The following is a 15,084-nucleotide window of genomic DNA, read 5'->3' as shown; positions in this document are numbered from 1 at the left end:
TTTTGCTACAGTAGAGGGAGCTACAACCCAAATTTTACTTATGTAGCAGTAACACACAATAAGGCTATCCTTTTCCATCCTTGTTCATTAGTCTTTTTTAAAAAACTTTTAAAATCAGCTTTATTGAAATATCTTAAGTGTACAGTTTATTGCATTTTGGCAAATGTTTAAGCCTGGGTAAACGTCAGCCTTAGTTGATACATGGAACATTTCCATTCTAATTTGGCAGTCAGTTCTACCCACCCCCAAATTCTTACCTACTTTCTGTCACTATAGGTTGCTGCTTGTAGAATTTAATATAATTTGATTCATGCAGTATTAGGGAAGAGGTAAAGGATAATCATTGTTTAAGGGGTATAGAGTTTGAGTTTTACAAAGTGAACAATGTGAATATACTCAACACTACTGAACTGTACACTTTAAAATGGTTGGTAAATATTTTGTTACGTGGCTTTTACCACAATAACATTTATGTCTGGCTTTTATTGCATACTGCTTTTTAGGTTAATCCATTTTGCATTTATCAATAGTTCATTCCTTTGTATTAATGAGTATTATGCTCTTGTTTGGATATACCACATTTTATTTGTCCATTCACTTTTTGATGGTCCATTAATCATATGTTTTTGAAAGGAATCAGAAAAAAAGAATTGTTTACCATTTGACTACACTTAATCTTGCTCTTAATTTTTCTTTCCAGTAATTTTCAAATTCATCCGTTAAAAGTAATTTCATCTAATTTGCTGTTATTAAATAAATATTATAAAATAATTTGCTATTTATTAAAATTCTAAATGTTTTTAATCTAGTGCTTCGAAAATCAGAAACGTAGGAGCTAAAATTTGTGGCAACAATTTTTCTCTCTCAAAACTCAGGTAAATATTGTTGCCTGCAGTTTATTGCCCTAAGTTTGTCCTGGTTTTTAAAAAATGCCATTGTCTTCTAGTTCTTCCTTTGCAGACAATTTTAGTAAGCAAGTTATTCTTGATTCTTAGTTTGGTTTGCTAACTTAGCTACTTTTTCTAAAGGAATGTATTGTCGTATTGTAAAGAAAGTTAGTAGTAAATGAATAGAGTAATAGATTTGTGATACCAACTTGATACCAATTTGTGATACCAATTTACCTCTAGGAGGTAAGTATATGTGCACTTCACTGTAAAATTCTTTCAACATTTCTATGTTTGAAAGTTTTACAGGCTGGGCATGGTGGCTCATGCCTGTAATCCCAGCAGTTTGGGAGGCTGAGGCGGGTAGGTCACCTGAGTTCAGGAGTTTGACACCAGCCTGGCCAACATGGTGAAAACCCGTCTCTACTAAAAATACAAAAATTAGCCGGGCATGGTGGCACACAGCTGTAATCTCAGCTACTTAGGAGGCTGAGACAGGAGAATCGTTTGAACCTGGAAGGCACAGGTTGCAGTGAGCCGAGATCGTGCCACTGCATTCCAGCCTGGGCAACAGAGCAGGACTCCATCTCAAAGAAAAGTAAGAAAGTTTTATAAAATATTGGGGGCCAAAGGGAGGGGAAAACTAGTAAATTATCCAGAATAGGTATTGGTACTAATGTTATTGTCGTATCCCCTCATAGTTTTAATTCTCTTTTTTATTGCTACTGTTACCTTCATTTGCTTATGAAGTTATTCTCAGTATAAGCAAATGAATGCATAGTTAGCTAGCTATCAGACGATTAAAGCAAATTCCCTGAGCAAGGTTTTGAAGTAAGTTCAAAGACAATTCTGATAGTGGCTTTGTCCATAAAACATCAGTAGTAGTGCAATTTTTTAATTTCTAAGCAAAAGTGCTAAGAAATATATTTTGGAGAGGGAGAGAATCAGTGGGATCATTGAGGGTGAGGATTCTCAGATGAGGGGGAAAAAAAGTTAGAGAAGACTGAAAAACAAAGCCACTGTTTCCTTTCGTTTATCTTTTATCTTGTCTGTAACTGGATCTTGAAGTTAGCCTCCTACCATGAGAGAACTATTTTTCCAGCTGGATGAAAAGAGTAACACCAAGTCCCCTATTCTACTGTTTTCTGCTCACTTACTCCTGGAGAAAAGCTAAGTCAAATCAATATGTACTTATTAAATACCTACTTTCTCAGAGTTGTGTTATTTGAGAATTAAAGTATATGAAACATATACTCCACCCGTAAAGAGCTTGGAGTCTAGTTTAGAAATCTCTTACCTTTAGGCATGGACAAATTTAATAAAAGTACGAAGTATATGCAGTTGGCCCTCCATATCCATGGGTTCATGGATTCAAGCAACCGTGGATTGAAGATACAGGTTTTTAAAACTTGCATCTGTATTGAGCATGTGTAGACCTTTTTCTTGTCATTATTCCCTAGGCAATATAATATAGCAACTATTTACATAGATTTAAAGTGTATGGCAGCATATGCATTGGTTATATGAATATATGATACCATTTGATATCAAGGATTTGAGCATTTAAGGATTTTTGTATCTGCGAGAGATTCTGGAACCAATCCCCCATAGATACTGAGGGACAACTGTATTTGGTGCTAAATAGAAAATAAATGTTTTAGAAATTCAGAGAAGGAAATTTTGGTGCAGGCTAGAGTAGTCATGAAGAAAGACTAAAATGATGCTGAATTAGTAAGATGTTAATAGGTGAGGTAAAACAGAAAGTAGCTTTGTGAAAAGAAGGATTCAGCCTGAAAAAACACTTTTAAAAAACGCTAAAGAAACTAGACCGACTAAAGTACATTCACTAGGAGAAGTAGTAGGAAATAGAGTTCTAGAATCAAAATCAGGGAAGCAGCATGGATGACCCTTGAGGACATTATGCTAAGTGAAATAAGTCAGACAAATATGGGGTGATTCCACTTCTATGAGGTCCCTAAAGTAGTCACATTTATGGAAGCACAGTAGAATGGTGGTTACCAGGGACTTCAGGAGGGGGATGGAAATTAGTTTTAGTTTTGCAAAGAACAGCGTGAATATACTTAACACTACTGAACTATATGCTGAAAAATGGTTAAGATTGTAAACTTTATGTCATGTGTTTATTACCACAATAAAAAAAATAAGGAAAGCAATGGCATGCTAAAAAGGGAATTATAAGATAAAATGCAAAGCACTCATACTTTAACTCCAACCTCCTCTCCTCTAACCCCTTCAGTCCAACTTTTCCCTTCTTTAAAATTATCTTTCTCCTATCCCACTGTTTCCCTCCATTATTCCTAAAATGTTAATATTGATTGCAAAATTGCATTTGAATAGTACCTTGGTATATAATTTATTTGGATTCTTGCAGTAATTTAAAATAACAAATTATATTCCAGGTAAACAATTATGGCTAAGATGAAACTAGAACCCCAAAGAAAGAAAAGTAACTTGTTAAATTACTGCTACAAATGCAGTTGTACTGAAGAAAATATAGATGTATTTAATGTCCATTTTCACAAAATTCTAGGAAGTCATGGTATGAAGACAGAAAGGAACTAGTCATCATGAAGAATCAGAAAGGATTTCTAAAAGCAAGTTCTTGCTGGACCATCTAATGTTCTTTTTGGGTTGGATTAATAATAGACATGAGGGTAGGGGATTCCATGAACATAATTACATGTCATTCAGCAAATTGTTTGACACAGTCTTTCAAAATGGATGAGTGGAACTTCTGCTTTCTCTAAAGATGGAACCAGATTTAACCTTCTGCCTGAAATAAATGGCAAAATATATATGAAACAATGGTTTTGAAACACCAGATGGGAGGCAAGGAAGGACAGTAATCTCTGAGAGATAGGAAACAAATGAAGTGAGCCCTGTGATTGCCCCAGCTGATGGTCTTGATAGAGTTTCCAGGACATGGTACAGGGAGGGGACTTGAGACAAAGCCCAGCGCACTCCCTAAGGAAATGAAGCTGTGAGTGTGGGGAAACTAAGATAGCTAGAATTCACAGGACAGTGCCAGAGAGGAGAGAGCTGCAGAGAGAATTAACCAGGGGAACCCACTGGAGCATTCAGCAGAGTACTGATCATCACATGCATGTGAAGAACCTACCTGAGGCGAGGGAAATAATCATCCTAGAAGATTAAAGGCAGCAGTTTCTGGCACTCACATAGGGCCATGTAGGGTTGCAGGAACAGTGCCTGTTACTAGCAACCAGACTGGAAAAATTCATAATTCAAGTGGCACTGGGTAGAGCGAGTACTCAGGAAGGTTCTGCCTGAATAGTGGGGAATAACCAGCTGCTTTGGACCTATGTAGCAAATAATGAAAGCAAGACCTGAAAGGATCAAACTGTTTCTAAGTGATATAACTACATCCCTGAACAAAACTGAAGATTTATATAAAGGAATATAAAAATAACTACCATGTAACAATGTAAAATCCATAATGTCTAGCATCTAGTCAAAGTTTACCAAGAGGCAGTACAATGTGATCAATAATTATGAAAATAAAACCAACTTAGAACTGATAAAGATGTTAGAATTAGTAGACAATGACAATTAAAATATTTATGGTAACTGTGTTCCCTCTATTCAAAAAGTTAAGTAAAGACCTAGAAGATACAAAAACCCAAATCAAACTTCTCTAAACGAAAACTGTAATGTTTGAGTTGAAAAATATACCAGATGAGATTATTAGCATGTTAGACATTGCAGAAGTAAAAATCAGTGAACTTGAAGACTTAGCAATGAAACTATCCAAAATAAAACAAGAGCAAAAAATAAGAATCTTATAAAAATAGATATCAGTGAACTATGAGACAACTTACAGTGGTGTAAAATACATGAAATTAGAATCTCCAAAGAAGACACAAGAAGGTGGACCCCAAAAAAACCCTTTTTTAAAAGAAATAATGGCAAAAATCTTTCCAAACTTGATGTAAACTATACACCCACAGATCCAAGAAGCTAAACAAACTCCAAGCACAAGAAACATGAAGGAAGAAAACTCCACCAAGACACATCATAATCAAATTGATCAAAACCAGGGGTAAAGAAAAAAAAATATTTAAAGCAACCAGAGGAGAAAGACAAATTAGGTAAAAAGGAGCAAATATAAAAATGGCAACAAGAATAAGCCACAAAATTTTAAACCGTCAATGTAGGAAATTGAAAGACTTAAAGTAATTTTGCAGAGGATCTTTGTATCATGACAGCTCATGAATTTCATAAAAATAAAAATATTTGCTGCTGAAGATTGACTTCAAATTCTGAAAAAGCAAGAGTTTACTATAAAACATGACAAAAACCTATTATGAAGAAGCCCATCTGATTACCCAGTGAAAATGCATAATTTAAAAAAACCCAAAAAGTGCCAATATGAACTATCTAAGAATAAAAGAAAACTTGTTATTTAGCAGCACATATACTTTGGCAATGAATACTGGAGAAAAGATAAAACTATTTTTACTTTTCACATTATTCTTGGAAAATCACTGTTCAAATCCCTTTTATAAGTACATATTCACTAATAAAAACGTGGTAGCAGAAAGGGATGTAGTATATTTTGAATGGTATATGTTTTCTTTTATGATGAAATGTTATGGATGGCCCACATCTTTTATGAGGTGAAACCATTCTGTAAAAATATTAGCAGAAGAAAGTAAAATTGATTAAAAAAAAAAGTAAAGAAAAAATTTTTAAAAAGAATGACGGTTACTTTAAACTTTAAAACAACAGCAGTCAAAAGAGACAGAGGGACATTATATAATGATAAAAGGTCTTGTCCAACAGGAAAATATCACAGTCCTAAACACATATGCACCTAACACTGGAGCTCCCAAACTTATAAAACAATTACTGATAGACCTAAGAAATCAGATAGACAGCAACACAACAATAACAGGGGTCTTCAGTACTCTACTGACAGCACTAGACAGGTCAACAAGACAGAAAGTCAACAAAGAAACAATGGATTTAAGCTATACCCTGGAATAAATAGACTTAACAGATATATACAGAACATTCCATCCAACAACTGCAGAATACACATTCTATTCAACAGCACATGGAACTTTCTCCAAGATGGACCATATGATAAGCCATAAAACGAGCCTTAATAAGTTTAAGAAATCTGAAATTATATCAAGCCTTCTCTCAGACCACAGTGGAATTAAACTGGAAAGCAACTCCAAAAGGAACCTTCAAAACCATGCAAATACATAGAAATTAACCTGCTCCTGAATGAGCATTGAGTCAAAAACGAAATCAAGATGGAAATTAAAAAATTCTTCAAATTGAATGACAGTAATGACACAGCCTATCAAAACCTCTGGGATACAGCAAAGGCAGTGCTAAGAGGAAAGTTCACAGCCCTAAATGCCTACATCAGAAAGACCGAAAGAGCGCTAACTGACATTCTAAGATCACACCTCAAAGAACTGGAGAAACAAGAACAAACCAAACTCAAACCTAGCAGAAGAAAGGAAATAACCAAGATCAGAGCAGAACTAAATGAAATTGAAACAAACAAACAAAAATGCAAAAGATGAATGAAACAAAAAGCTGGTTCTTTGAGAAGATAAAATTGATAGACTGTTAGCAAGATTAACCAAGAAAAGAAAGAAAATTCAGTTAATCTCATTAAGAAACAAAACAGGAGATATTACAACTGACACCACTGAAATACAAAACATCATTCAAGGCTGCTATGAACACCTTTACACATAAACTAGAAAACCTAGAAGAGGTGGATAAATTCATGGAAAAATACAACCCTCCTAGCTTAAATCAGGAAGAATTAGATACCCTGAACAGACCAATAGTGAAACAGAGAGATTGCAATGGTAATTTTAAAATTACCAACAAAAAAAAAGTCCAGGAACAGATGGATTCACAGCAGAATTATATCAGACATTCAAAGAAGAATTGGTACCAATCCTTTGACACTATTGTAGAAGTAACCCTCCCTAATTCATTCTATGAAGCCAGCATCACCCTAATAGCAAAACCAGGAAAGGACATATCCAAAAAAGAAAACTACAGACTGATATTCTTGATGAACCTAGATGCTAAAATCCTTTACAAAATACTAGCTAACGGAATCCAACAACATATCAGAAAGATAATCCCTCATGATCAAGTGGGTTTCATACAAGGGATGCAGGGATGGTTTAACATATGCAAGTCAATAAATGTGATACCCTACGTAAACAGAACTAAAAATCACATGATCATCTCAGTAGATTCAGCATTTGGCAAAATCCAGCATCCCTTTATGATTAAAACTCTCAGCAAAATCGGCATACAAGGGACATACCTCAATGTAATAAAAGCCATCTGTGACAAACCCACAGCAAACATAATACTGAATGAGGAAAAGTTGAAAAGCATTGCCTCTGAGAACTGGAACAAGACAAGGATGCCCACTCTCACCACTCCTCTTCAACATAGTTCTGGAACTCTTAGCCAGAGCAATCAGACAAGAGAAAGAAAGGGCATATAAATTGATAAAGAGGAAGTCAAACTGTCACTGTTTGCTGATGATATGATCATTTACCTTGAAAACCCTAAAGACTCCTCCAGAAAAAGCTCCTAGAACTGATAAAATAATTCAGCAAAGTTTCCAGATGCAAAATTAATGTACACAAATCAGTAGCTCTTCTATACAACAACAGTGACCAAGTGGAGAATCAAATCAAGAACTCAGCCCCCTTTACAATAGCTGCAAAAAATGAAATAAAATAAAACACTTAGGAATATACCTAACCAAGGAGGCAAAAGACTTTTACAAGGAAAACTACAAAACATGCTGAGAGAAGTCACAGACAACCCAAACAGATGGAAACATATCCCATGCTTATGGATGGGTATAATGAATATTGTGAAAATGACCATACTGCCAAAAGCAATCTACAAATTCAATGCAATTCCCATCAAAATACCACCATCATTCTTCACAGAACTAGAAAAAACATCCTAAAATTCATATGGAACGAAAAAAGAGCCCATATAGCCAAAGCAAGACTAAGCAAAAATAACAAATCTGGAGGCATCACACTACCTGCTTTCAGACTATACCTCAGGCCATAGTCACCAAAACAGCATGGTACTGGTATAAAAATAGGCACATAGACCAATGGAACAGAACAGACCAGAAATAAAGCCAAATAGTTACAGCCAACTGATCTTTGATAAAGCAAACAAAAATATAAAGTGGGGAAAAGACATCTTTTGAACAAATGGTGCTGTAATAATTGGCTAGCCACATGTAGAAGAACGAAACTGGATCCTCATCTCTCACTTTATACAAAAATCAACTCAAGATGGATTAAGGACTTTCACACCTGAAACGATAAAAATTCTAGAAGATAACATTGGAAAAACCCTTCTAGACATTGACTTAGGCAAAGATTTCATGACCAAGAACCCAAAAGCGAATGCAACAAAAACAAATATAAATAGCTGGGACTTAATTAAACTAAAGAGCTTTTGCACGGCAAAAGGAACAGTCAGCAGAGTAAACAGACAACCCACAGAGCGGGACAAAATCTTAACAATCTATACATCTGACAGAGGACTAATATCCAGAATCTGCACCAAACTCAAATCAGTAAGAAACAATTTCATCAGAAAGTGGGCTAAGGACATGAATATACAGTTCTCAGAAGAAGATGTCCAAGTGGCCCACAAACATGAAAAAATGCTCAACATCACTAATGATCAGGGAAATACAAATCAAAACCACATTGTGATACCACCTTACACCTGCAAGAATGGCCATAATAAAAAAAAAATCAAAAAATACTGTATGTGGGCATGGATGCAGTGATCAGGGAACACTTCTGCACTACTGGTGGGAATGTAAACTAGCACAACCACTATGGAAAACAGTGTGGAGATTCCTTAAAGAACTAATTAACTTCTAAAAGTAGAACTACCATTTGATCCAGCAATCCCATAGTGGGTATCTACCCAGAGGAAAAGAAGTCTTTATACATAAAAGATACTTGTACACGCATGTTTATAGCAGCACAGTTCACAATTGTAAAATCATGGAACCAACCCAAATGCCCATTAATCAATGAGTGGATAAAGAAACTGTGGTATATTTATATGATGGAATACTACTCAGCTATAAAAAGGAACCAATTAACAGCATTTGCAGTGACCTGGATGAGATTGGAAACTATTATTTTAGGGGAAGTAAATCAGGAATGGAAAAACCAAACATCGTATGTTCTCACTGATATGTGGGAGCTAAGCTATGAGGACACAAAGGCATGAGCAGTGGACTTTGGGGACTTTGGGGGAAGAGTGGGAGGGTGGCGAGGGATAAAAGACTACAAATATGAGGCAGTATGTACTGCTGAGGTTATGAGTGCACCAAAATCTCTCAAATCACCAGTAAAGAACTTACTCATGTAACCAAATGCCACCTGTACCCCAATAACTTATAGAAGAAAAATGAATGACAGCAGAGTCCTCATCAGAACAAATATTCCTCCTGAACATAGATAGAACTAAACAAGATTTTGACAAATCAAACAACAAATTAAATAGATAATACGTTATGACTAAATGGGTATATCCCAGGTGTGGAGGGTTGATTTAACGTTTGAAAATCAATCAATGAACTAAAAAAGACCACCTCAGTAGACACAGAAAAAGTCTTTGGCAAAATCCAACACCCATTTCTGATAAAAACTCTCAGCAAACTAGGAATAGAAGGAAACTTCTTAACCTGATAAGGGCATATATGAAAAACCTACAGCTAACATCATATTGAAAAATTGAATGTGTTACTCTTAAGATTAGGAACAAGACAAAGGTGTCTGCCCTCTTCACCACGCCTGGCCAGAATTTTTTTTAAACTGTTTTATTTCAGCAGGTCTAGTTGTTCATCTTACTGGATTTCTTATACACTGTTCTGAAACCTCTTGTCTTTGTGTTTAGATCATTTGAGTGACTGAGGTTTATTTCTGTGATGTTTTTCATCAAAGCTGCTCAAAATAGGTTGCTGGTTTTCTCTGCCATTATAAGTGAGCTCACTTCATGTTCTTGTTGAATTCTAACTGAAGCTCATTTCTCCCCTTTTTATTTTCAGATATTTGTATCTGCTGTTCTCCGGTGATGACCTTTTACCTTTAGACCACTGGGTGTTTAATACAGAGGCTCACCCTCTGCCTGTGTTACATTTAGCCAACACCACACTTTCAGGTAATCCTGCTGTCCGATGAAAGCAGTTCCAGAAGGACCATTCTCACCTGTGTTTTGTTTACATGGACCACTACAGAAATTAGTTTGGAGAGGCGGCTTTTGAAAACCTGGACCTCTATGTCAACATGACGGGGTGAAACTATTCCCCCTAAGACTTTTCAACTTGTAGATACGTCAACTTTGAAATTATTCCATTTTATACCTGACCAAAACATGTTCTGGTATATGTAGGACAGAGACCTGGATGTGCTTTGATCGTTAATGAGGTGGTCACATGAGAAATGTTGCCTGTTTCTACTGTATTGTTTTTAGAGTCCTGAAGTCTGGAGGCTAGACTTCCTGAAAGCAAGCCAAGAATATAGAGCACCTTGCAGGAGTTCAAGATGGCCTTTGGAACCAATTATATATTTGTTTCCTCCTACAGTGGAGCAGCATTCAAATCAAATATTTACATATTGCTTATCACTTTTTCTCCATTTTAATAATGGAATGAACTAAAATAAACAAGAATGAAAGAATAGTATAATTGTATCAGTAACAAGAAGACTCAGAAAAGAAATAGGAGTACCTAACCCTATCTGAATTTTCAAGTTCCCCATTGGATGACCAGACTAGCAACCATTTCAAATCCCAATCTATTTCATTGAAATTTCTTGGTTAAGTTTAATTTTCTCTGGGGCCATGATCTCACAAAGAATACTCAAATCTTTTTCTTCATATGGAATCATCGAAACTGCTGTTTATCATAATCACCACTTATTAGCCTGGGTTTGGGATTTTTTGCTTGTAGTTCAGTCTACAGTTAGTAGCGTGACAGAAAGTGGGAAGATGCCGCAGTTTGTTGCCTTGAAACCTATTCTAAGAGCAATCCTTGGTTTTGTTGGTACTTTATTTTTCCAGACCAACACATCTACCAAGTAAATTTTATTCACTTTAATTTCATAATAAAGTTAGTAGAGTCACTCAACTTACAACTTTTTTTATGTGGCTTGGCAAAATTCACTATACTATTAGGCAGCTCTAAATTTGCCTTGATAAGCTAAATAAGTTACTTTTATAACTTATTAAAGCAAAACAAACCCAGTGAAACTTTCTTAAATATTCTATCTGGAATAGGGATAGGGGATCTTTTATTTATAATCTCATCAGATGAGTGAGTTGTTCACAGATATTTTATGTATTTAACTTTCTCCAAGAATATTATAGAATTCCAAAGAATCAGAATAGTTTCAGAACAATTTTCAGTGTTAAAAGAGTGGTGGTATTACACTAAAATTGGAACACGTCTAAGGGACTTTTATCTTATCAGTAGGTTTTGCATTGATACTTCTTTTTAAATAAACTACTAGTTCTTTATATTTCGGCAAAAAGAACTTAAATTTTATCAGGAACTATAAGATAAATATCTAGTGCTTAACAAATTTTCTGTCCTTAAGTTTATGTGACAGTGCAAGATACTTTTTTGCTCTTTTCATTTAATATAGACATCTTCCATTGACATTAATAAAAGTTAGAAACAGTTTAGTATAATATTTACTCTGAATTTGAAGATTTCATGAAACAAAGTTCATACAAGAAGCCCACCTTGGAATTCTGAAGGCTTATTTTCTTGTTTGATAGCTTTTCTTTTTAACTTAGCTTTTAAGTTGGGAAAAGACTTGATTAATTAATATAATATTTTCTAAGGTTGATCATCTTACACCACAAATCATTAATTTTGACAGTTCTGCTGATGATCCGTAAATGATAACCACTGCAAAAGTTTTCAGTATACATAGAAAATAAAGATGCAGGGCCAGTTACAATAGTCCTTAAGAGAGTTAAATTATAGCACATGTTTTGACATTGTAATATCTTTTACTACTTGAACATTTAAATTTCTAAATGAGAAAGTTATATATACTACTGTAACTGTAGAAGGGAAAAGGGAAAGTATTTGGTTCTAAAAAAATTAGCCTTCCTCATAAAAGTAGCACAAGCCCACTTATGAATCCCTGAGAAAAAGTGAAAAACCTGAGTTGGCCAAGACCCAGAGCGGCAGTGCAGATGGCAGTGAACTCTCTGAATTCTCTTTCACCTTGTTGAGAAGAATGCAGCGTAAAGGGACCTTCTTGGTTCCGCAGGAACTTCTCAAGGAATGAGGAGACAGAACCCCTACTCCCAAGTGCTCTATTTGTATTACCCAGATGACTGAAGCTTAAGAGAAGGCAGGGAAGTATGCAAGCAGAGCTAGTTCTGGTACAAACAAAGAATTTGACAGGGACAATGGAAGGGTCTTCTTTACCACTCCCTACCTTCTGTGTGATGGAAAGACTAGAGCTTATAAAATTACTTCCATTTTTTTTAATCTCCTGAATACCAAAGGCAATTAAAGTCAGCTACAAATGACTTGCCAGTGTCATGTTTTATTTTTGTTACAGATTTTTAAATTATTTCCTTCAGGATCAATTCTTATCCCATATAATGCTTAGCTTCCAAGAATGTTCTTTCCTTTCTTCTGTCTTTTACAGCTCTTTGCATTTTTTAGACCTTAATACTCAGGTTAAATATTCATTGCATTTATAAGACCTTCTGCAAAAAGCCCAGAAATGGTCCTTTCCAGGTGCCTCTTCAAAGAGCTGACACTTTACCTTGTGCCTTTGGCACAAATGTGCAGAATAGATAGATCAGTTGGTGCATAATAGAAAAAACAGGAATTTTGAACACTCTTCTTCCTTCTACATTTATTTCTCTTCATTTTAGAATCACACTTTTTATGTTAAACCAGATTTATTATTATTATTATTATTATTCAACCAGTATTAAGTTGTTAAAACCAAGAGAATGGGGCCCTAACCAAAAAGAAGTCTCAACTCGAAAAATAAGTCCCCAGTCAGGTGGTTCTTACTTTCTTGTGGGTTGCATATTTTATGTCTCTCTAACATCAACGTATTCCTGACTTTCAAGCAGATGTTTATATGTAAAATGAAACCTGGGTATTGAAAGGAAATGCGTTCTTTTTATGGAGTATTGACCCTGATCCTCTATGATGTCATATAGGGCAACTCAGGGCTATACTTGCTAGATTTTAACCAAGCAGTTTGAAATCTTAATCATCATCCTCTCATCTTCTCTGCTCTCCATTGCCAAAGTCTTTGTCAAAACTCCAAATTTGTTGATAAAAGATTGTGTTTGCCTTTCTCATTATAATGCAGTTTCTCCTTAAGCCTGGAGTTTTTTTAATGAGTGCATGAGTAAATGAGAGAATGCGTGAACGAACATTTATGAAGTATCTAATATGTGCCAAGCATTGTGCCTGGCACTTTCAATCATTAGAATGTTTTATGTGATTCCACAGCATTTTCTGTATGAGAGTAGCTCACAACATTTTAAACGTTTCCAATATGAATCGTGTTACAAAATTCTTAATTTTATATTTCATATAAAGAGGAAAAAGAAAAGGTTTATAATATATTTTAAAACAATGTGTTATTATATAATACTAACAACTATAATTGTAGTTAATAAGTAAAATCTCTTGAAAATGTCAAAGAAATACTTGATTTCTGATGCAACTTTGACTAAAATATTTACTTTAGAAATAAAAACATTCTTATTTTGCTATATCACTTTAATTGCATACATAATTAAAAAGCAGTGTTTTATAGAAATGCTGGTTATTTTATATTCAAAAAGATTTTGTCACATAATTCATGGGTAAAATTTGCAATTGTAAATTGTCTTTCCTCTGGTATGGGCCCTATTAATAGTCCCATGCTGTTAAATATAAAGAAAAATATACTAAAATATTCAGAGTTCCAAATAACAGTTCCTAGTAGTAATATTTTGAGTTATTTTTCTTTAGGTTTCCTTATACTCAAATTGGCTAGCTCCTATGTTTTCCTCTCTCTCTCTATTATATATATGATCAAGATCTATATATGTATATAAATACAAGTATACACAGATAAATTTTTAATACTTTTTGTTAATTAACAGTTGGAAACTGGTTTTGGCTGCACTAATAAGCAGAATTTAGAGTAACTATATATGATACGGAGATATTTTAATCCATTTATTCTGGCTCAAGAACACGAATAAAGATGATTTTCTGTTACTTTAGCTCATTCAGAGCATGATGGACATGCTCTTTTTGATCTATAACTGGTCAGCAAGCTTCCAGATAATATTTTAGGCTATGGGAGCTATACAGTCTCTCTTATTACTCATTTCTGCTGTTGAATTGTTGAAAACAGGTATAGATACCATGTAAAGAATGGGCGTAGCTATGTTCCAGGAAAACTTTATTTACAAAAGCAGAGGGAGGGCTGGATTTGGTCCATGGGTCATAGTTAGTGACTCCGATCCCAAGTTTATTTTGTGTTAGACCTTCTAACCTTTGATCTGCGTCTTTTCTCTCTGTTTTGATTTATGTAATTCATTTTTAAATCAAAATGATGCGCGTATGTATGACTGTGTGTACCTGTATAACCTAAAGCTATTTATTTTGTTATCTTGAAAGTAGATACACTCTTCCTGGAGTCTGTTCAGGTTTCAGGACGATTGACTATAATGAAAGAGGCAGAATGGGGGTAAGGGAAGATGGGTATGCTATCCGCCATTATCTTTGCCTTGACATTTAATGCCATAATTTCAGATTCTCTATGTAAAATGAAGGTCTGTGTATTGTCAAAATACTATATTCTCCAAGTTCTCATGCTCATTGACCCTCATTGACCAGGATTCTGGATTGCTGGAGCTGCAGAAATTCATCCACTTGGGTACTCTTAGAGCTCTACAACAAGAATATGATAGAATGTTTGATCTTTGTGCTGCAGAAAGCAAACTTTTGAAGAATTCTAAGCAACAGAAAATGGGTTATGTGACTCATTTGCTATTTGGCAGCCACTATTCCTTTTTTAGACTGCAGAACGGTACTGCCCCTGTTACCTCTAGAATAGCCTGAGTCTGA

The 15,084-nt window shown here is 34.9% G+C and overlaps 1 protein-coding gene across 3 annotated transcripts in view; it reads left to right on the top strand.

The window, feature by feature from the left end:
- The window catches only part of MAN1A2 (mannosidase alpha class 1A member 2), a 167,234-nt gene extending 153,661 nt beyond the window's left edge, over nucleotides 1-13,573 (top strand). For 2 of the 3 annotated variants that reach the window (XM_005542189.5, XM_005542191.5), the window contains one exon: nucleotides 10,021-13,573. In XM_005542189.5, the coding sequence (XP_005542246.1) occupies nucleotides 10,021-10,153 (133 nt within the window). In that variant the 3' untranslated portion in view covers nucleotides 10,154-13,573. The remainder of the gene's footprint in view (nucleotides 1-10,020) is intronic. The other variant, XR_012416090.1, reaches the window with a different exon arrangement.
- Nucleotides 13,574-15,084: the final 1,511 nt, after the last annotated feature.

Source organism: Macaca fascicularis, chromosome 1 (genome assembly GCF_037993035.2).
Source record: "Macaca fascicularis isolate 582-1 chromosome 1, T2T-MFA8v1.1".
Classification (NCBI taxonomy): domain Eukaryota; kingdom Metazoa; phylum Chordata; class Mammalia; order Primates; family Cercopithecidae; genus Macaca; species Macaca fascicularis.
This window is presented reverse-complemented; position numbering and strand designations above follow the sequence as displayed.